The sequence below is a fragment of the Triturus cristatus genome, chromosome 12, assembly GCF_964204655.1.
Source record: "Triturus cristatus chromosome 12, aTriCri1.1, whole genome shotgun sequence".
Lineage (NCBI taxonomy): Eukaryota > Metazoa > Chordata > Amphibia > Caudata > Salamandridae > Triturus > Triturus cristatus.
The window spans coordinates 561,032,851-561,055,818 of record NC_140595.1 but is presented as its reverse complement, the minus strand read 5'-3'; the positions used below and the strand labels follow the sequence as shown (position 1 = coordinate 561,055,818).

General features: G+C 48.9%; 1 protein-coding gene across 4 annotated transcripts in view; it reads right to left on the bottom strand.

Moving 5' to 3' along the window:
• The window catches only part of RPGRIP1L (RPGRIP1 like), a 673,080-nt gene that overhangs the window by 458,173 nt on the left and 191,939 nt on the right, over positions 1-22,968 (bottom strand). For all 4 annotated transcript variants that reach the window (XM_085639033.1, XM_085639032.1, XM_085639035.1 and 1 more), the window contains exons 11-12: positions 20,326-20,432; positions 20,038-20,088 (exon numbers count right to left, since the gene is read on the bottom strand). In XM_085639033.1, coding sequence (XP_085495159.1) covers positions 20,038-20,088; positions 20,326-20,432 — 158 coding nt within the window. The remainder of the gene's footprint in view (positions 1-20,037; positions 20,089-20,325; positions 20,433-22,968) is intronic.

Sequence of the window (22,968 nt, the reverse complement as noted above, 5' to 3'; positions counted from 1 at the left end):
GTAGCAGAGAACGTGCCTGACACATCATAAATGCGCAACATATGTGCTGTGTTCGATATCCTCCAATCCTTCCTGATTTCAAGCACAAGGTTTTCCTGGCTATGCCAGGGCAAGGGGCTGGGGTAGGTCATTTACGGTGATTATCTGGGCCTTAACTGATGCTGTTGTCGTAGTGCCATAAGAGGGCAGATTTCCAACTCGGTTGGACATAGGCAACGCGGCGCATGAGTGTGTTGGGTTACCAGCTGTGTGGTTATGGGTATATTTAGTGCATTGCTTCTCCCATCGTTATAACTCCGTTCCTTTCCCCATCTACAGATCCGGTGAGGGACAGCCCGCAAACGTAGGGCCAGGGACCAAGGGGAAGGCGCAAGGGGGACGCGCGCTAGCTGTGACTTCGGAGTAGCCCACCCGCAATGGAGAATATCGGGACACCGGGTCCACTGTTCTCCCAGGAGACGTCGGTCGAGGAGACGCAGTCGAGCGCACCGCAAGAAGGGGTGTGGGCGGACTTTATGGCGTTCGCCCGTGAGAAGGGCACGGCGTGGGCCCAAGGTTTCCTTGAGGGCCGCAGGTTGGAAGATTCGGGCGTGGTCGTAACCCCCCCCCCATCCGAGGGCGTCCAAGGCCCTTCGGGGTCAGAACCCTGGAGGTCCACCAGGGTGCGTAAGCCCACATCTAAAGACATGCCCGAGGCCCCGCCGGCCAGGAAACGACAAGCGACCGCACCACGTACCGTCCTCCCAGCAGTTGCAACACCACCGGTGCACGACTCTGCCACAGGAATCACTGACATGGCCCAGATGGGCAAAGCCATGGACCACATTCTTAGCCTCCTGTCCGTCTTTCAGAGCCGCTTGGACGCATTAGCTGCACCGCCACAGTTGCCCACAGCGACGGGGCCCGCACCAGCCCAGGCACCCGTGCTCCAAGTCTGGGCTGGGCAGAGTACGGCCGTGGAACAGCGTAATGGTGAGCCTGGGGGAGCCCCGGGGTTCTCACCTTCAGGGAACGCAGGTCCCACCGCAAGTAGTGCAGCGAGTACACCCACGTCTAGCGCGTTGGCTTCCCTACTTCCCTACCACCCCCACCGGCGACTGGTACGCCCACCACCTCCGTTGCTGCTGAGCCTATGCCCACCGTGGCATCAGGGTGCGCTGTGTCAGGAGGGGAGGGCATGGGCCAGGTTCCTAGACCCCTTGTCACCCAAGCGCCATTGGCATCAGGCCGCTGCTCCCTGGCATGGTTGGTACCGCAGGCCGCTAAAGAAGGGATATGGAGGCGAGAGTATATAGACATACTAACACTACTGATGCACGGGTCGGCAGGGGTGGACACAAGAAAGATGGGGCGTAAGGAAGAGGAAAGGGTCAGATATCAGCGATGGCCGGACAAGACGATCGAGAATTGGACGTCTGCATTTAATATATTGGCGGCTGTAGTAGTGCAAAAATTTCCTGAACAGAGCGAGGCCCTAATGCAATATGCCAGCACGATCCAAGAAGAGGCGAGGCTCTCTGGGGGGTTGGGCTGGTTCTATTACGACCAGGACTTCCGAAAAAGAATGGCCATATGCCCGGACCTGGGGTGGGATCAGAAGGAGATTCAACTTTGGGTAGAACACATGTGCCGACCCACACGGGATAGGAAGGATCAGGCATATAAGGGACACGGGGAGGCAGATGACAGAAAAAGGGATCCGTTCCCCAGGCGCCCCTTCAAGCAGCCTTTTCGGGGGGGCAGGGGGCGTGGGCAGCGGCAGGACAAGCGCTTCAATTCAGGCACATGCCGCCTTTACAACGGGGGAAACTGCACTTGGGGAAGGTCTTGCAAATTCTCACACAGCTGCAGCAAGTGCGGCGCACAACACCCTGCCACTGCTTGCCCCCCCAGCCAGGGCGCGCCACAGCCTGCCACACCCAACAGGACAGACTCACAACGGCAATGAGACCACACGTGTACCACCCCCCCGCCATGCCTTCCCACCAACGCCACCACACCCTGCGTTCCTGGGCACACTGCAAAGCTCCCCATCCCCGCGAAGGGTCCTTCACCCATCATCCTGGAAAATGTCATCCCGCTAATTAGGCGCTATCCACTGGTGCAGGACAGGGCCCTACTGGCGGGTGGGTTCATTGATGGCTTTAAGATTCCCTACAAGGGACCGTTGGAGTCTAGGGATGCACGGAACCTGAAGTCAGCAAGGGACATGCCCGGGGTGGTGGACCAAAAGGTACGAAAGGAGTTGTCAGCAGGAAGGGTTGCGGGGCCGTTCAGCAGCCCGCCCCTGGACCATTTCTTGGTGTCACCGCTGGGAGTGGTACCGAAAAAACAGCTGGGTGCCTACCGCTTAATTCACCACCTATCGTACCCCGAGGGGAATTCTGTGAACCACTGGCTGGACGAGGGGATTTGTTCCGTGGCATACTGCTCCCTGGACATGGCCATTGACATGGTCAGGAGAGTAGGGAAGGGGGCGTGGCTGGCAAAGGTGGACATTGAGTCCGCATTCCGCCTGCTGCCGGTGCATCCAGCCAGTCAGCATCTGCTAGGCTTCAAGTGGGCGGGGCAGTTCTTCTATGATGGCTGCATGCCAATGGGTTGCGCAGTCTCCTGCGCCTACTTTGAAGCCTTCAGCTCGTTCCTTCAGTGGGCCTTGGTGGACCTTCACGGGATCACGCAGGTGACCCACTACCTGGATGACTTCCTATTCTTTGGTCCGGATGGGACAGACGAGTGTGCGGTAGGCCTGAGGCGCTTTGAGGAGCTGGCAGAGTTTCTAGGAGTTCCCCTTGCCCTAGGTAAGACCGAGGGGCCGGCTCAGGTCTTGACCTTTTTAGGCGTGGAGCTAGACACGGTGAAAGGCGAGTCGAGGCTCCCCGCCGATAAGGTACTGGGCTTGTTGCAGGACATCCAGGCGCTGTTGGGCAAGGACAAAGCGACCCTAGGGGCTGTCCAGAGCTTGATTGGCAAATTGAACTTTGCAGCTAGGGTTGTTCCAGCGGGCAGGGTATTCTCAAGGAGGCTGGCAGGGGCCACGGCAAATGTAACTCTGAAGCACCATTTTGTACGATTGACTGCCGGCTTGAAGGCTGATCTAGCAATGTGGGCAGAATTCCTCATTGGTTTTAATGGGACGGTAATTTGGAGGGCCCCGTGGATAGCCAGCCAGGAGCTTTGCTTGTTTTCTGATGCGTCTGGAAGGGAAGGTTTTGGGGTGATCCTGGGGGAAGAGTGGTGCGCTATGAGGTGGCCTAATGCGTGGCGTAGAAAGAAGGTGACACAGAACATTGCAGTGTTGGAACTCTTTCCAATTCTTGTAGCGCTGCATCTATGGCGGGCCACACTCAGCAACATGAAGGTGGTCTTTTGGTCAGACAACATGGCGGTGGTGCACGCCATAAACGGCCTTACCGCCTCGTGCCCGCTAGTCCTGAGTCTGCTGAGGGAGTTAGTCAAAGAGGGTCTGCGCAGCAACATTGAGTTTAGGGCGCGGCACATCGCGGGTGTACGGAATGTTGCGGCTGACGCTCTTTCTCGCTTTCAGTGGCTCCGGTTTCGAGAGGCCTGGCCGCGGGCAAAGGCGGAGATGACACCATTCCCGGACCACCTGTGGCGCCTGCTTCAGTGGGGGAAAGACTGAGGAGGATGGGGGAGAGGTCCCTGGCGCCGGCGACGCGGAGGAAGTACGACTCTCAGTTAGCAACGTTCAGAGCAGTGTTGGAGGCGCAGGGTTGCTTAGCCTTGGGGAGCAAGGATCAGGTAGAGGCCTTTGTGGTGTGGGCCAAGGAGAACGGCATATCGCACTCATGGATTTGTGGTCACCTGGCAGCCGTGCGTCATGACGCCAGGTTAGATGGGAGTGTCGACCCAACGGGGTCATCCAAGATTAGGGCGGCCCTGAAAAGCTGGGCCAGGGAGGAGGTTAGACAACCTGACACCAGGGCACCCATTGAATTCATGGACCTTCAGCTCATCCTGGACACGGTACCTCTGATTACTTTCTCCCCGTTCGAAGCTAGGCTGTTTTCAACGGCATTCTGCCTGGCATTCTTTGGCGCTTTTAGGGTTAGCGAGCTAGTGGCAAAATCAAAGGTTGACCTGTCTGACACAGCGCTGGGGATTGCGGATGTGGCCCTTAATGTATCGCTGGAGCTCCGCATTCGCAAATCCAAGACGGACCAAGCGGGGAGGGGGAAGACAATTGTTCTACAGGCCCTAGGGGACAACAGGTACTGCCCGGTTCACATGGTCAGGGAATACCTGGCCTTACGCCCAGCGTCCCCGGGTCCCTTCCTGATTCACGCAGATGGATCCCCCCTCACCAGGTTTCAGTTCGACCGTATCCTGGGTGCCACCCTTGCCAAGGCTGGCCTGTCAGGGAGTGGGCGCAGATTCTCCTCGCACTCCTTCAGAATTGGCGCTGCCACTTCAGTGGCAAAAGCCGGCCTGGGCCCAGAGGGTGTGAAAGGGGTGGGGCGCTGGGAGTCCGATTGTTTTAAGAGGTATGTTCGCCCTTGATGCTGCATGTGCAGCTCCGTGTTTTCCCACCCTGGTTTTTTCCTTTTGGATGATCGTATCTGATTTGGTGTGTTATAAAGATACAACTACCTAAAAGCTGCTTCATCGTTTCATTGACAGGTCACCAGGTTTGGTTGATGGGACACTCCTACATCACGAGGCTGGAACGCTGGGCAGCACACAGGAACTGGTCGCAGAATTTTGCTAACACACAGTTCGTGTGGTTGGGCTACCCGGGGATGCAATGGAGTGAAGCCCGGGGCATAATTGAACAGCGCTTGGCTGCTGGGGGGGTTCTGCCCTCGATTATTATCTTACACCTTGGGGGAAATGACCTGGTTTCCAGGGGAAGGAGGGCTCTGCTCATGTCCATGCAAACTGATTTGCCAGCCATTAGCCAGGCTGGGGGGTCATGCGAAGTCTGGTGGTCGGAAATTGTACCCCGCAGGATTTGGAGGGGGCCCGTTCCCCAGCAGCAGTAGAGCGATCACGTAGAAGGGTCAATAGGTCCATGCAAAAATTCATGGAGCGCAGGGGCATGGGGTTCATCAGACATGCATTGATCCAAGAGAAGGTGGAGGGGTACTACGAGAAGGATGGGGTGCACTTGTCCAGGGTAGGGATGGACATGTTCCTGCTGGACATGCAAGAGGCGCTAGCAAGCAGAGGCCATCAGTAACACCTATGGAGGGAAAGGGGGGCTCTGGCAGCGACGGTAACCTCCCCAGAGCTGTGGCGGAGTTACAGGGCGATCTGGAGGCAGACGGGTACAGTAAGGGTACCTCTGCGACAGGCGGTACAGTAAGGGTACCCCTGTCCGGCACAGTAAGGGTGCCCGAGCCAAGGTCCAGGAGCCGAAGGGGGTTCTGGGAAGACCGCGACGGCGCCCCGTTAGTCCTTCGGGCGGTTGGGGGGCCTGACCAACCGGGGGTGTGCCACAACACGCTCCGCCCTTGTCAGAAGGGGCAGGAGTAGGAGACAGATCACGTGACCCAGTGGATGATCTGGAAATAAATATGTGCCGCACTGCCGGGCATCGACCCACCGTGCGTGCTGGCTCACCAGGCGCATACATGAGGCCCACCTAAACCCTGTTTTGCCTTAAATTGTGAACATTTGTTAACCAACATAATGTTGAACATTCATTGAATTATGTTAACACTTTGAATTTTTTGCAAGGTTTATATCCTCTACATGTGATTGTGCGAATTCAGCATTTATGTCTTAGAATGAATCTGGTCTGAGTGTGTTTGTGTCAAGAATTCCTGTCATGCGAGGGGAGGAAAACGGTAACCAGCGAAAACGGACTACATCTCCCAGGATGCTTAGCGGTTGAGAGGTTATGTAAACAGGAGAGCTGTTACATAACTCAAGGAAAACACGCCCTTATGTAAACAGGAGAGCTGTTACATAACTCAAGGAAAACACGCCCTTATGTAAACAGGAGAGCTGTTACATAACTCAAGGAACACACGCCCTTATGTAAACAGGAGAGCTGTTACATAACTCAAGGAACACACGCCCTTATGTAAACAGGAGAGCTGTTACATAACTCAAGGAAAACACGCCCTATAAAGGGAGGAACCGGGAGGTACAACGCTGTTGGATATTGTGTTTACACCGACGTACCTGCTTAGTGAAGAGCAGTGTTCCGGAGTGGTGCTCCAGTAAGGCAAGAACGGAGGTAGGTCGAGTCGTTACTCCCTGGGCCGTGTCTTGCCCCATCGTCACCTGTGAAGGACCCGGAAGCTCTACCGGATAACCATTGAGCTTCGCTTTTTGACTCGGCTGAGTCAAAGCGCAGAGGCGCTTTTGCTGGTTGGAGTCGTAACTCCCAGCCCGACCAGAGATACAGGGACTGCCAGCTGTAACGCACACCAGGAGGTGTTTGCCGCGTTACAGACTCGGAAGTCCACAGGATCGATCGAGCGGCTGCTCTCGGTTCAGTCTTCTTTGCTTGTGATTGGGGTATCGGTGACGCATCACCAGGAGGTGACTCCGCGTCCCGGTGCAGTCTGAGGAAGAGGTTGAGCGGCTGCTCCCTTCAGGTAGAGACCCCGGCTGGGTGTTTCCCTGACTCCTCGATTCTCCCCAACACTCTTCGTGCCCCTCACAGCCTACCGATTGGCATTGTCGGCCATTTCATTTCTGCCCTCTGTTGGCATACGCCGGGATCGGCGTATATGCAGAGGACGGTTAGGACCATCCGTGCTGTGGGCTGGTAACGTACTTAGCCTGGAGGATTCCAGTGACTATAACCTTTGTTTATTCCTTGTATTATTTTTGCCTTCATTAAAATAACTAAACCTTCACAAGTGGTTGCGTTCTCATTATCGTGTCTGTTAAACGATCCTGAGACGTTCAGGGCGTTACAGTTTGTTAGTGTGTGTTTGAATTTGTCTGGGACCCCGAAAAGCATGCTCTCTGATATTTGAAAATTCTTTATGCACTGAATTTATTTCTCCGTAAATCAATTTAATTTGATAATAAAATTACTAAAATGTACTTTTTTTTGTTGTTTTGAATCATACTGCCCTAGTCCAAGTGTGGGTATATTAAAGAAGACGATACATTGTACGTGCGGAAATCTATAGGTAGAGATATTTGTGTTTGAATTTATTGTGTTCCTTTTCCCCTGAATCTCTACCCACATCCATTGTACAAGGGTTCCCCTTTTTTGCATTGGTTCACCAGGCGGGCGGAGCAGCGAGGGGCTGCTTGCCCTGGATCGCCCGTAAGATAACCCATTTATCGTCATACTTATGTTGTATGAAATAAACCTGCAGCAGTTCTTCACCCACAATGAAAGTGTCAGTGTAATCCTTGGGTGACGTCTGTGCATGCGTGTTGAATGAAGCGAATGACGGTGTGGTCACTATGCCGCTGCCCGCGTCCCACGCAGTGGGACATCAGCAGGGCAGCTTTCTAGGGGCCGCCCGTCGCAGCCTTCCCCCTCCCCCTTCTTCTGCCTCGCGCGCGAGGCCGCGCCCAGGGAGGGGATCTCCCAATGAGTGTGCAGGTAGGAGGCGGGGCGATAGGGGGGGCGAGGCTAGCCACCCCTTACTTAGGCGTCCCTCTCGCCCAGTTCCTCCTCTGCTTCCTGCGCGCCGCTCCTGCCCGGACACGCGTATTCCCACCCATTCCGCTTACCCTGCGTGGCAGAGACAGCGCGTTATTGGAATGTTTTAATGTTTTTCTTTTGCGTTGCAGGCGGAGTTACAGGGCGATCTGGAGGCAGACGGGTACAGTAAGGGTACCTCTGCGACAGGCGGTACAGTAAGGGTACCCCTGTCCGGCACAGTAAGGGTGCCAGAGCCAAGGTCCAGGAGCCGAAGGGGGTTCTGGGAAGACCGCGACGGCGCCCCGTTAGTCCTTCGGGCGGTTGGGGGGGCCTTACCAACCGGGGGTGTGCCACAACACGCTCCGCCCTTGTCAGAAGGGGCGGGAGTAGGAGACAGATCACGTGACCCAGTGGATGATCTGGAAATAAATATGTGCCGCACTGCCGGGCATCGACCCACCGTGCGTGCTGGCTCACCAGGCGGGCGGAGCAGCGAGGGGCTGCTTGCCCTGGATCGCCCGTAAGATAACCCATTTATCGTCATACTTATGTTGTATGAAATAAACCTGCAGCAGTTCTTCACCCACAATGAAAGTGTCAGTGTAATCCTTGGGTGACGTCTGTGCATGCGTGTTGAATGAACGGTGTGGTCACTATGTAGTCCAGCCTATCATCCACCTTCACTCCAAAACGAAATCGTTTTATCTCCTGCAAGTCTTTCTATAAATTAGACTATTTACCTGTCCCTGGTCCACTCCAGTGTTTACACCACCACCAATACTCTGTGTGGATTCAAAGCTTCTTTTAAATATCCAACAGAATTACGAATCGCTTTTTAAAAAAAATTTTAGGTACTACATCTCCCAGAATGCTCAAGCAATGCCACTCCCTGAGAGACACGCCTGTTTCATAAAGGAGAGAGTCGAGTAACAGAAAGCCATTTCCCGTTTGCCAGGAGGACGATTGGTTGCAGAGGTATCCCGCTCGCAGCACCAATTCATTTTGGGAATAACCAAGCGTTTCGTAGATCAACATCAAATATAATGTATGATTAATTGGCAGACATTTTGCATCAGTCACAAGTGCACCATGTAACGTTCCAAAGCGCATCGCTTCAAAGCAGCCCGTTATTCTGCCAGCACTTACACGTCCTCGAAACGCGTTCGAAACAAAGTTACATTTTTGTTAAACGGTAAAGGTGGTGTCATAGAATTTGTAACAGCTGCTTGAGAGACCGTGTTATTTTGTTACCAGAAGGTCACAGGCTAATGCACTCGCAACAGTAATAGCTTGCCTAAACAACCAGCTTTGAATACAAGCGTTTTTCGCTTGTTGTGCCAGTTTTCCATTGATTTTGAATCACGCTCTAAAAGCAACACATGAAACTAGTCCGTTCCATGTTTTTCATTAAGGATTCTGACCGGGCTCCTGAATCCATCACCATACAACAATAAAAACTACAGCAATTCAAAGGTAAATCTGAAACTGAAGAATTACTAACCATCATGAACAACGGGTTTCATTTCCAACTCACAAACAATACACTTCATCGCTTCAAGTTTATTTCTTCTTTTCAGAAAAACACAAACATTCTGTGGGTCACTTCACAGCATCTCCTGGGTAATCTGGAGGCACATGAATGACCAATCATTCCATGCAGTTCGATGGATTTCAACCCGAATTTTTGCTACCCTTTGTGCCCTTAAGGTAAAATTCATGACAATTACGCTAGATCAAAGAAATTGCAGTTTGCTGATCACCTAGTTCAAAGTGCTTTTTTCCTTTATGCAGAGTTCACCAAACCTTTGTTCTGAAGAGACCCCACAAAGGCTCGAAACGCGTAGACCAGGCTCAATGGGGGACCCCAGCTCAACAAGTATCAATATCGCTGTCTAGAATTCAATGGTTTAAAAGCAACCATTGCAAACCCATATTAGATACATCTGGATCTTCTTAATGTCCAGTTTCCAAGAGCGTTTTTTGTGAATGTATTGCTCTGCTTTAACATGCTTTGGATTGGTGAAGACTGAATTTTAGCTCGGTTTATGTATTTTTCGAGTTACACTATTGTTAGTTTGTAGTAACTTTTCTACAATTTGCACTTGTTTTCCCACAAATTATTCACTGTACATCCATTGAATTGAATGTGGTTTTTCTTTCCTTTTATCACACTAATTGTATAAGTTTGAAACATTTTTCCGACGATTACAAAAGTAACTGGAGGTCATGTTTACTGAGTAAAATGTTCCTCATGCAGAAGTAAACATGAGTTTGAATTACACAACCACCTGATGTTGCATTGTGATTACAGTCATGCTGCGCTGCGGCATGAAGCCGCACTGATTGGGATGGATCAGGTAAGTGATGACTGAGAGGAGTCTGCGGGCAAGCACTTCTGTAAATATTTTGAGTTTGTTATTAATAAGTGAAATCGGCCTATAAGAAGAACCACATTCTGGGGGCACCCAAGTGTGCGTAAACCTACTATGGTGGTGAGATACAATTCCTGTTGGAACATCACTTTGCCTCCAAAAAGGGGTCTAACAAACGGGGTACAAGGCCTTCTCAATATTTGCTATAAAATCCCACCGGAAAGCCATCTAGGTCCAGGGTCTTATCAGGGATCATCCCAACCAGGGCCTCACCCACCTCCACCTGCGTGAGGGGGAGGAGTCCAAGTCTGCTCGTTGGATCATTTGCGGCAGGGGGATATCCACTAGTATTGAGGAGGCAGGAGTGTGTTGGGGTGACTTGGAGGAAGACTACAGGGCCCAATAGTAGTCTTCCAAGGCCTCAGGGATGGCCACCATTGTGTGGTGCTGCAACTATTCTAGAGGGCACATCACGAGAGGCAAGCCAATAAAGTAATTTACTGGATTTATCTCCAAATTCATAGACACAATGGAGGGAGGCATGCTAACATTGGGGGGTCAGCTCCGAGGTGAGATGACGAAGGGAAGCACTGGCCACTGACAAATGTTGAGATTAAGTGGTGTGAGGGCTTGCTGTGCATAATTTCTCAAGTTGTAAGATTTGGGTTTCTAAAGCCAATGTTTTTCATGTTCTTGTTTGTGGCTAAAAGATTTAGCCCACCCCCGTATCGTGGCTTTGCCCATTGCCTATAGGATTCCAGCAGAGGAGACAGTGGATTCAAAATATGCAGTAACCCTCTCTCCAAGGCACTCTGAATATTGGTTATCGGCTAGGAACCAAGGATTAGGCTGCCAAATTGGTTTTCAAGTTACTGATAGGGTGCCTTTATAAAGAAACTGGGAAATGATCAGACAGACCTCGCAGGAGAATTTCCACTGCTGTGGTAAGGAGATCATCAACCGCTGGGAGCAGCATCAGATCAATGAGCTGCAGACATATTAGTGAATTGTCTCTCACCTAGATGCCACACCTTTCACACATCGCAGAGGCCTATTGAGGTCATTCGGGACTCCAGTAATTTGGAGCCACTTATTCGGTATGCCGCTGACCATGCAGTTGAGTTATGCTCAGGATTAGGAACCGTATTAAAGTCACCCTCGATAACAGCTACCCCGGGGGGAAAATCCAGGAGCAAAGCACAGGAGTAATCCAATGCTCCCTTGGGAGACTGCGACGAGATATAAATGCTAAGGAGCAGTCACGGCCGGCATTAATCGTGGGTGGGAGGGCGGGTGGTCGCGAGGAGATGGGAGGGGTAATTTAATAATAAATAAAATACGTACCTGTCCTGCGTTTTCTAGGCTCCTGCTCTCCTGCCTCCGGCAGGAACATGGAGCAGGCAGCCTCCCTCCCCTCCCCTCCCCTAAGCTAATCACAACGCTGCAATGACAGTGTTGTGATTGGTGGGGACGCCGCCTAGCCAGGGGCTTACGGGGAGACCATGTTCTCCATGCAGGCTGCATTGCAGCCTGCATGAAGAAAGGTCAGAGTGAGCATGACTGGTTTGTGCGGCCCCAGAGGGCTGACCAAACAGTCATTGTGGCCTCAGGATTGGGCACACCACTCCTCCTCTACTCGCAGAGCAGCCCTGCCCACCCACAACTAAACAAAAAATGGTAATACCAGGAAGTTATTACCATTTTACGTTTCTGGTTCTCGCACTACGAAAGCAGTAGGCCGACGCTCCTCCGCCATAGTGCAGTAGCCACCCCTGCTAAGGACATTATAATTGGAACCCTCCAGGCTCCCCTCCAGTCCCAGAAATCTGCCCGGAGGGTCAGCGTGTATTTTGCTGTGGGTCATGGGGAAGGATCTATGTGAAAGTAGGGCCACACCCTTCGTACCGCTGGATAAGCCTGCGTGACACACACAGGTGTGCCCAAAGTAATGCATGAAGGGGCACGGAGTGCCCAGCAAGTGAGTTTTTTGGAGCATGAGGATCGCTGAGAGCCGCTTCTTAGCGTATCGGAAGATGGCCGCCCTTTTGATATATCCAGTAGACCACGGACATTCCAGGAGAGTATGGAAAAATGAACCATTGGGCCTGTAGGGGAGGAGATCACAGATACAGATTGGCTCATGAATGATTAACCAGGGCCTTGAAGGCTGCAATGTGTGTGTAAAAGAGATGTATGGTATGGTGCATATATGGTTGGGATCTCAGAAAAGAGCCCCCACCCTATACTCCCCCCCCGCCCCCCTAGAAGCATCTGTCACCCATTAACCACTCTGAAAACCCAACAGCGTATCCAGGGCTTGGGAGACTCTTTGGAGAACCTCCTATCATTTCGGGATGAAAAGTTATGTCTGAGCCCTGTGGCCAAAGTCAGAGGACCAGAAGTAAGTAGAGAGCAAGACCGGCGATCCCGGGTCAGGTGGGGCACAGCCCCAGGAGGAGTGCGGGGGAAGGGAACTATTCCTTGTCTGCCACAATATTCCCAGGGCCACCTGTAGCACAGTCAATCTGGGACTGGTCCGAATGTGACTTCAGGGATTCCTGTGAAGTAATTCGGCGGCCTGCTTACCTATGCCAGATCTCTGCAGGTCAATCTCAGTCCCAGAGGATTCCGTGGATCCCCATGCCACCCCAAGCCAGCGGCGCAACCCTGTCCTCCTCCGCAATCGGGTAGGGACTGCCTGGTAGAAGGTCCCAAAGGGTCTCTCACAACCTTCTCTCTGCTCTGTCTGATCGAGTAAGATTCCTCAGCTCCGCCACAGATTCCCAGGCATCCTCCGGAGTGCTAAAGAAGTGGGCAGGGGAGTCATGGGTCACTTTGAAGGTGGTGGGGACCATCAGCATATATTTGAGGTTCCTGGCCCTCAACGTTTATTAAACCTCATCGAAAAGAGTTCCGCTTCTGCTGCACCAATCTTGAGTAGTCCAGAAAGATCAGTATGCGCTTGGATTGGTGCAGGATGTCTTCAGCCTTCCTTGCCTCTCGGAGTATTACATCTCGGAAATTAAGGAGCCGTGCAATCCTGGGTCGCGGGGGACCCCCTGGTGGTGGCCTAGGCACAAACAATCTGTGGCAGCGCTCCAGAACAAACCAAGGGGAGAGAAGATCAGCTGAAACCCAGGATTGAAGCCAACTTTCCAAGTATTTCTCAGGGTCTACATCTTTTGAGCTGTCGGGAAACCCCATGAAGCGGAGGTTATTCCACCAAGCTCTATTTTTGGCAGTGTCTAATCTGGCTTCGAGATGTTTCATCGAGAGAGTTAGTTTTGAGACAGTGGCCAAAAGTGTGGATACTTCATCAACCAGGAGGGAGACTCGCTTTTGGCCTCAGTGACTCGGTTTACGACATTACAGAGGTCTTGTGTGAGTAGAGTGACGTCCATTCTCACCTCTTCAATTCTCATTTCCACTGCTTTCCTCGATGTCTGAATGGTTTGTGGGATGGCTCCAGTATTTGGCGATTCCATTACAGGGTGCCCCAGGGCTCTTTCTGATGACACTCCTCCTGCAGCGACAAGGGAGGTAGTGGATCTGTCTATTTTTAATATCGCCTGTGATGTTGGGTTCTTGTTAATACCCGTGGCTCATAGCCGCACCACAGTCCAGACCCCTTGACCACCACCTAGGAGAAATGCCCTTTGGGGTGGCCCCCAGACCACCCCCAGTGGAGCGGATTCACAGTGGGACCCGACCCATTTGCCACCACACAGTGAATACAACAATGCAGCACGAGCAGCAGGTTTCCCACTCACCAAGGCACTTCCCTGGCTCCTCCCCAAGCACTCTTATCAGTCTGGTATATAACAGGCGCATCGCAATAAATTCTCAGCCATGGATACAGGGCCGTCATCATGTTTACCACAGTACCTCCACAGCCAGACCCGCTTGCCCCTGTATGGTGAAGAAAGGGCAGCACAAGAAGTGAACCTGTTAAGGTTCCAAAGTAGTCCAGGCCCGTTGTATATCAGGCAGTCATTCCTATAGAGGCTGGTGAGCCCCTAGGCCACACAAGTTACCAGCTTCCAGCATGCACAGTGCCGGATGAAGCAGGATCGCAAGAGGTGTAAGGAGCTCTCCTGGAAAGGCCCCACCAGGCCATGTCTTTACCAAGTGTATAAATCTTGACAATACCTTCTACTCTACGTGGTTCAAAGACCTCCTTCAGCACACCTCACAATTTCTGACAGCAATATTTGCGCATTGTGTTTGATCTCATCTAGGACACATTTGATATGCCAAGGGCTGGCTAATGCCAGTACCATCTTTTTATAAAACACAATATGGCAGTGAGCTCTGTCAAATGTAGCTGTCAAACTTCTGACATTACAGTCTACGTCTACTGGAGGACAGAGTTAAAACTTTGACCCTGTCTTTCCCACTCTGCTTTCTGTGTATGGATTATTCTTGTTTTCAGTAGCACTCAGAAGGCATATAAATTGCAATTGCTGACTTAATGGATTCATTAATAGGAGATATAAATCAAAAACCAAGAAAAATGAGATTTACAAGTTTTCTACCCTTGTTAATGTTTTGATTCTCTCTCCCATGGAGTGTCAGATGAACATTATATTACAAAATGTTATGGAGTAGGGTGGGATAAGAAAAGTGAAGAGTTCAGCAGCACAGGTCTATATGTTCTCGACACATGGCTGGAGACTGCAGGGCCTGTTTTTTCCACATCTGCTACAATGCAGTTCATAAATGTTTCATTAAAAGGCAACACTGTCTCAGTAATTTTTTGACTTGCTAGAATTCTGGGGGAAAATGCTCTAGACGGGTCGTTCTGTAACAATATGGCTCAAGTTCCCTTTGCTTTTTTAAGAATAGCAGCAAAGTGTTCCTATTCCATTGATTTGGAGACTCCTGGCATAAAGAGCTGTCCTTTCGGGGGTGTCTAGACCGCTTGTATTACGGATGTCAAGGTATAGTCCTACATTCAGATGCGTTAGAGGCAAGTGTTTATCTGCTTCTCCATCACGATCATCATCATCTTAGTCCTGGTGCTCAGAAACAGAGTACAAAATCTGTTCCAAAGAAGTCCTGAAATCTTGCATGTAGGGAATCTCCTTTATAGATTAATAATCATCTGTCCTTTTTTTAGCCAATATCAAAAAAAGATCACAGAGTATAGTTTTATTATTGGCTTCTCTTGAATGAATTTTGCTGGCACAGAAGTCTGGTGAGGAGCTGCTGACACAGGGGTATGCAGGTTCTTATGCTAGGAGTTAGGAGCCTCCGACAGCTATTGCTGAAATATGAATAATGATGAACCAGATGTTAGAGGTAGGCCTGTGAACGTGAGCAAACACAACAAGATGATGTACGGAGTGCTGAAACTTTTCAGCCACTCATCCCCAGTCAAGAGATCTGGGTTGAATCCATAGTTCTTTTGCTCACTATGCCACTCCAGTTCAAACCCACCCATATGCAAATCAGCCTTTGACCCTGCTCCTCATTGGTACAGTGCAGCGTGCACTGCCAGGCCAGGTCCTGCCTGGACTGGAATCAAGCATCCTGGGACCGGTTTCGGGGTTTCACCCCTCATCAGTCAGGCTAGCTTGAATCCAGTGGCACAGCAAGCAAGTGCCCCATTTCTGGGCATACCCTTTGACACTTAGGGCAAACACAGCAAACACAACAAGATGATGTTCGGATTGCTGAAACGTTTTAACCCCCAGCAGAAAGAATGTCTGCATTTGTCTTTAGGAACCATGTCCATATGAAAAAACACTCTGAAACAAGTATTTCTGAGGATGTGACATGAGGCCATGTTTGAGGTGCTGTTAAGAAGGAAATAATGGAGAAATATGTGACACAGAACCAAAGGGTGGTAATGACATTTCTCCTTATTGGACATGCGAGATTTCTATTGAAGTTGTCATTATTCGTTCAAATGAACTGTTGGGACCTGGAGAACGTGTAACAGAAAGAATGCTAACCACTTTTGAATTTGGATGACTTGAAGACAACTGGAAGAAACAAGAATAGTCGTGGGTCAACGATGAATACCATTAGAGTGAACTTTCCCTTTTTTAATACACTTCAAATACTATCTCTCTGAAAACAGGAGGATGCTGTTTTGCATATATCAAGTTTTCAGATAACAAACTCAACGCTGCCATGCCATGTGCAAATGACCCATGCTTGTGTTTTCTGAGGGAGCTGCAGTGACAACTTTTGTGTCCATGATGGATGTGCCAACGCAGGTAGGCTACAGCAATCCCTGAGAAGCAAAATTTAAATTTGACAACATTTCCATGCACTCTGTACTGCCCCTTCCTGACATAGTCAGAGAAACGTCCTATAAGATCCAGTCGCAAATATTCTCAGTAGAAATATTGACGAGTTCCAAGACAGCACCAATGCTTTTCAAAAAGCTTGGATAGATGCCATTTCAAGTTGGTGTACACAAGTTGCTGGATTAGACCAAACCAATATGGCTCCAACAGTTGGGAACAGGAAGCAAGAGGGTTGTCTTTAGCTGCAAATAATCAGTGACCCTATTTGAGACCAGTCAATTTGTAATACAAGTATCTTTGCGAGTGCTGCAGATGCTATGAGTGAGACATAAGTATCCACCACGTTTGCCAAGTGTTCACCTCACTGATCTGAACATTCATAGATTTGAGCATTGCTATCCCCTCTTTAAGAGCTTGTGCTAAAATAAAGTAGGCAAAAGAGAAGATGTGTATATATTATTACATGATACAGACACATCTTGAATTTAAACATAGTCTCTGAATTAGCCATGTCTTATCCCTGGTCTGCAGTTGAAGACAAACACTGTCAGCTGTCCTGGCTTTTGCTCTGATATGTCGACTGATAGGCCCCAAAGAGGATTCCAAGACATTTTCAGAGCTCTATGGATTAGCCTACCTCACCTACCCGGAGGTGGTAGCCTTAGGCAACCTAAACTTTCATGAAGAAAATAACATCTGTTCCAAATATTAACACCTAGTGGAAGAGCTTGAGGGGTTTGCCACCATACAGGTGGTGAAGAGGTAGGCACACAAATTCTGTAATATGCTAAATCTCATATTTTGTAAAACACTTATTGATCAGAGCAATGTTGAAAATAACTCTAGGGGTCTAGTCAGATATGTTTCTGATTAACTTTCCCCTGTATTTTCCATATTTGAAAGGGAAAGTCAGACATGGAATGGAGCTGTGTCCAATACGAAATTGGAGTAGGGTAATCGTGCACCAAGCCTGAACTCCCTTTAGGAATCCCTATAAAGCTTCTGTTGACACAGTCTCCCCAGCCCCATTGGTGTGCGCAAACTTTCACATCATTTCCCAGGTCGCTGAAAACGTGGCTCTGATGGAGAATTAATCAGCAGTGGCTGCCAGACTAAGGAATAAATTGTTCTCAGGACTACTCAGAAGGGAGAGGCTGAAAGTTAGGCAATAAGAACAAAAATCATCACAGTTCTGGATCACCTCCAATGGGACCAGGGACTTGTTTAAAACTGTCTGTGCCAAATGTCCTCCCATGACAGGGACAGAGCTTCCTGTATCTTGGGCTTTATTTAACGTTTCTGTATTATTTTCTGCAAAAACAGACAATATCTGTGAAGATCTTCAGGATCAAATTACAGAGGACAATAAGATCCCCCAGGACCGTCCCTAGCCCCTTCTTTAATGATACCCTCTATGCTAGAGCTGGCACCTTTCTGCAGAATTATGCCCCCTTAAATCTGGCAACTGAGGTGATCCATGTCGTGTAAGCGGTTTCAAATCGCTTGTTCCAGCTATTGGAGCGCTCTATCAGGTAGTAATCAATGAATCTTGGGGGATGTGGTTATTGCAAATGAGGAGCAGTGCCTCCCCCTTTTTAAACAACACGGATTGTATGTGACTGAATTACATTTCAGACCATTCATCCAACTATCAACAGTCACCAGAATAATGCCCAAATGCTTGGATGAGCCACCATCTAGAGCAGGGAGCGTTTTAGTGGCTTTCAACCTAAAACCAAAAAGAAACAGTATTTGTAGCTGCCTTGAATCAACTTAAGACCAGTCAAGATGATGGGCTCTGCAGAGGGATTTTACTCTTCAAGCTCTCTACAGCCATTGATATGGCCATCCATAATATTCTGTTGGACTAGTTGATTTCTGTAGCATTAAATGGGCAAAGTTTAGCTTGGCTTGCTTTTATTTTAATCAACAGGTTACAGTAAGTGTTTCGCCATCCTTCCACTATCCTGAAGCCTCACTATCATGCCTTCTATTTGATTGAAACACCCCACCCCTCTGTAATCTTATTTGGATTCAACAAATGTTCTTATGCTAAATACACTCACTGCTTCTCAAAGGTGGCTGACACTAATTCAAATCCATAATGGCTGAAAAACTGCCTTTCATTAGCAATGGATATTTGGTAACTATTCAAAACTAAATGGAAGAAGGCCGAAGTGCTGATCATAGGCGGAGGCTCTGAACTCTGATTCCCTGAGGTTTGGCCTAGGCGGCTGATAACATCACTGTCCCAGTTCAAAAGTGATACATCTAGGGATGCTATTTATTCAAAAACTGGCTTTTCTACCTCAAATACAGAAGATATGGTCCACAGTGATTGCTCTCCTAAAAACCATGAGGAATAGCCACCATGACCTATCGCTGGATAGGTTTGGCCAGGTGGGTGTGTCATTTCCCATCTGTACTACTGTAATGCCATTTATATGAGCCTACCAGAAAATGCAATTGCTAATTTGAAACCCCATTTTTATCAAGTGTTGTGTGCCCCTACTTACCAGCAAGAACATAATGAGTTCAGCTCTCCTATAGAACATTTCTCAGGTCAAAAGTACACAGCAGAGAAAGATATCCTTTCAGACCCTAGGGCCCAAGCTATGGAATGATTTGCCTCAAAATGTGCCCCACATCAAATTTTGCTGCTTTCAAATGTGCAGAAAAAGGAAATCTATGCCCGCAAGTGTAGCCAAACATCCACCAGTGTTCGTAAGTTTGTTAGGATGTATAGCCTCTGCTCTTTATTTTCTATACTTTTGTAGTGGTTTCTAATGTTGTTTTTATGTCCCTAGTGCTAACGTGTCTCTATGGATGTGCACCAAATAAATATATTACTTTTGTTTACTTGCTAACACTATTTTACATTTTGCCCAGTCACCTGGCACAGGACGTCACCCTTTTCCTCAAACTGCAGGTCAAAGGCAATGTCGAAAGACGGAAAGGAATGTAAATTTATCTTTCTGTATCGTGGATACCGTTTGGCACTGATCCTTATTAATTTTCTTTTTATAGCTCCTGGGCTACTTTATCTTTTAGGGTTTCATCTGCTAGTGGAGGTGAATCCCTATTGTTTTCATTTAGAAGCAACTCTATTCTGCAGAAGGGTATCCTTTTATTTTCTATATCAGATTCATACTGAAGCACATCCCTGGGAATAGGGGAATGCCTCAGTTATATGCCAGGCAGAAATACTTCATCCTGGTTGAAACCTGAGGAACTAACTGAAAAGCTGAACACTTCTGAAAATAGGAAAATATAAATAACTTAATTTTTAAGATCCCCACTGAATTTGTGGTGTGTTTAAGTTCCGAGATCCTGGGGGTTTCTGGCCATTGTTAGTCATTAAACCAAAGTGATGCTATAGGTCCAGGAATACTGTCTTCCGCATTGCTTTAAACATTGTAAACAATCTCAAATTGATTATGTTTCGTCTCAAATATGCTCCAGAGCAAGAAAGCAAAACTTCACGTCAAGAAAAGGTGAAGCGGTGCATGCTGAATAGATACATCGAAAAAAGCCTGTGGCGCGTTTGCAAGGACAGACTTAATTCATTTTTGATGTAACAATGAAATATGCAGATAACCTAAATACATGCCACGCTGCCATCTCTCTCAGTATCCCGTTTGCTTTACTGAAAATGACAAGCCGCCGTGTGTACATGTCTGGGCAAACTACATTAGCATCTTCAACAGATGCACACAACAACGAGGGTCTGAAGTGCCAGTTCCAATGTTCATGCCAAGCCAGGATGATCCTGGGGGTGAAATGTAGCCCAGAAACTCCCGAAATACACTCAGTTCCCGTACGTTACCTTAATGAGCATCAGGGCTTCACTCAGTTCTGCCACATCAATATTGCTCTCCTGAGGAGGAAACAGCCAATAACACGGGGGTTAAGAGACATGAATTAGTAATCAAACAATACATTCAACCCATGCTGAATTCCCCTTAAACACGACACTTCTCATGATATCATAAATTTATAAACTCATGCATATTTTTGCATTCTTTTGCTTTTAAGGTGAGCACTTGGCATATGCATAAAAGATGAAAGGCTGGTTTCTTCCGTCCATTTCGCAGGCAAGGATGAAAAAGTTTACCTTGGAGAAAAACTTTATGCGGTCTTTAAAGTCGTCTACTTGGTGCTTATTTTCCAGATATTTTAACTGCAAATCCCTGTTTTCCTGGCTGAGCTTTTCATTTTGATCTGTAAGCAAGAAAATATTTAGATGCCTTAATTGACAGATCTGTGTATTGTAAACGTATGCGGGCAAAATGTACAACTTGAAGCAGGACTTCGGGCATTGTCTATTTATCAACAGGAAATGTTCTACAGTATTTGTCCGCAACAGTTTGGTGCACATTAAATTCCGTGCATTTTTTTTTTACCTAGATTCATATCACAGTACAGATGGTATAGTTAACATTTGATAGAGCACACTGCACCTACGTGCACTAGAACACTTTCATGTGGACATTTTTTTCCGACTACAACTTTGCAATAAATTATCCCCGTAGACTTTTACTGCTCTCTTATTTCACATTGACAACACAAATGACATTTTTTCAGCATCAGGTGAAGGTAAATTTAGGGTGCATAAAGCGATGTGCTCTATTCAGCGACACCTATTACTGCCCTCTCCCCATTTATAGATATTTTCTAAGACTGAGCATGCGCTGTCTCCTATACAACCCTTTCTGACGTTACAGCAGGCGTAGAGGTTGCTCACTGCTTACCATTGGTTGGCCTTATTGTCACTCTTATTTGTTTGCTTCTTGTTTGTCAGCTATCGTAAGGCTTTCCTTCCTCTTCTTGCGCTTGTCCTTCTCCTGGAGCACTGATGAATTATTGTGTTCTTCCTCTGTTCGCTTTCTCAGTCACTACTTTTTCCTTTTTGCTTAAGCACTGTACAAGACTACGTGTGTTTTTCAACTGTCTCCCTTGAGTGCTTCTCACCCTCGGTGTTCTTCTACACCCAACCTCCTTTGTACGTCTGCAGCCCCAGCCCCTTCCACTCACCCTCCATTGTCCGTGTGCTTCCCCAAGATCCGTTGTCCATGTGCTACCACGCCCCCACCCACTCACTATCTGTTGTCTGTGTGTTTGTGCGTTTGCTTTCCCAGTCACTCTAGTCCACCCGCAGTTCTCCATGTGATTTGCTCAGCCCCTCCTGCCCATCCTCCATTGTTCATGTGCTTGCCCCAGCGTCTACCGACTATTCTCTGTTGTTTGTGTACTTACCCCTGTCCCTACTGCCCACCCTCGGTTGTTAGTGTGCTTGCGACAACTCCTGCCACCCACCCTTCATTGACCATTGCCCGCCCACTCTCCGTTGTCATCTGTCCTCTCTCCCACTCACATCCTTCTGTCCTATCCCAATCCCTCTGTGTTGCCTAGTCGCACCAACCTACTCTCCCACCCTCACTCCAGTGTTACCTCTTCCACCAATCCACTACGCCGTTTGTTTGTTTTTTGACAAGCAGGGAAGGTGATTGGGGATGAGACAACATAGAGGTAGGGAGGGCAGGAGAAAAAGAAGTGGGAAAGATGGCAAGCGAGGGGGTGGGGAGCACACAGCTAAAAAATAATTTAAAGAGCTATGAAAAGGCCAGCGCTAATTCTTTTTTTTGTTTTTTGAAACACATTGGTGTTGGACACCAAATAGCGCTATTTTTAAAATTCGTTTAGCCATGTTGCACAACAGCGGAACTGCTGTACAGCATGACTACAAATCCTTGCCAAAGCCAATAGCTTTCATACGCAAGGCCAATTAGCTTTGTCAAAGCTTGTCTTTTCCTTCTAAACCCCTCTTAACTCCCTGTACATGGCCCTGAAAGGGATGTGGTCTTATTTTGCTTTTATTTATTGTATTTGTAAACAAATAATATCTAAAATGCTTCATGGAGCAAAGGCGGTTGAAGGGACTAGAATATACACTGGGGGCAAGTGGAGCCATGTAGATGTTGAAGAGCGTCGGGCTGGGGGAGGAGCCCTGGGGGACTCCGCAGGTGGTAGGTGTAGGGTCCGAGAGGAAAGGGGGGAGTCTGACCTGCTGCGTTATGACAGAGAGGAAGGAGCAGATCCAGTCGAGGGCCTTGTATTGGATTCCTGTGTCGTGGAGTCTGCGTGTTAGGATGCGGTGAGAGACTGTGTCTAATGCCGCAGAGCGGTCAAGGAGGATGAGGGCTGCTGTTTCTCCTTTGTCCAGTAGGGTGCGGATGTCTTCTGTTGCGGAGAGGAGAGCGGTTTCCGTACTGTGGTTTTTTCTGAAGCCGGACTGAGAGGAGTCGAGAAAGTTGTGCTCTTCGATGAATGTGGTTTTTGATGGCTTTCACTGGGAACAAGAGCAGGGACATGGGTCTGTAGTTTTTGAGGTCGGTGGGATCCGCCGAGGGTTTCTTCAGGAGGGGGTTGACCTCGGTGTGTTTCCAGTCGTCGGGGAAGGAGGCGGTCGCCAGGAAGCGGTTGATGGTGTGGCAGAGCATGGATGCGATGGAGTCGGCGGCTCAGTTGAAGATGTGGTGAGGGCAGGGGTCCGTGGGGGCTCCGGAGCTCATCGTCTTCAGAGTGTTTTCGGTGGTGAGGGCTGTCTAGTTGTCGATCGTTGGCTTGAGGGTGTCGGGGATGGTCGGTGAGGGTTCAGTGTGTTGGTTGCCTTCGTCGAAATTGTCGTAGATGCGCTTGATTTTGAGGTGGAAAAAGGTGCTGAGTTTGTCACAGAGGTCTTGTGAGGGGGAATACC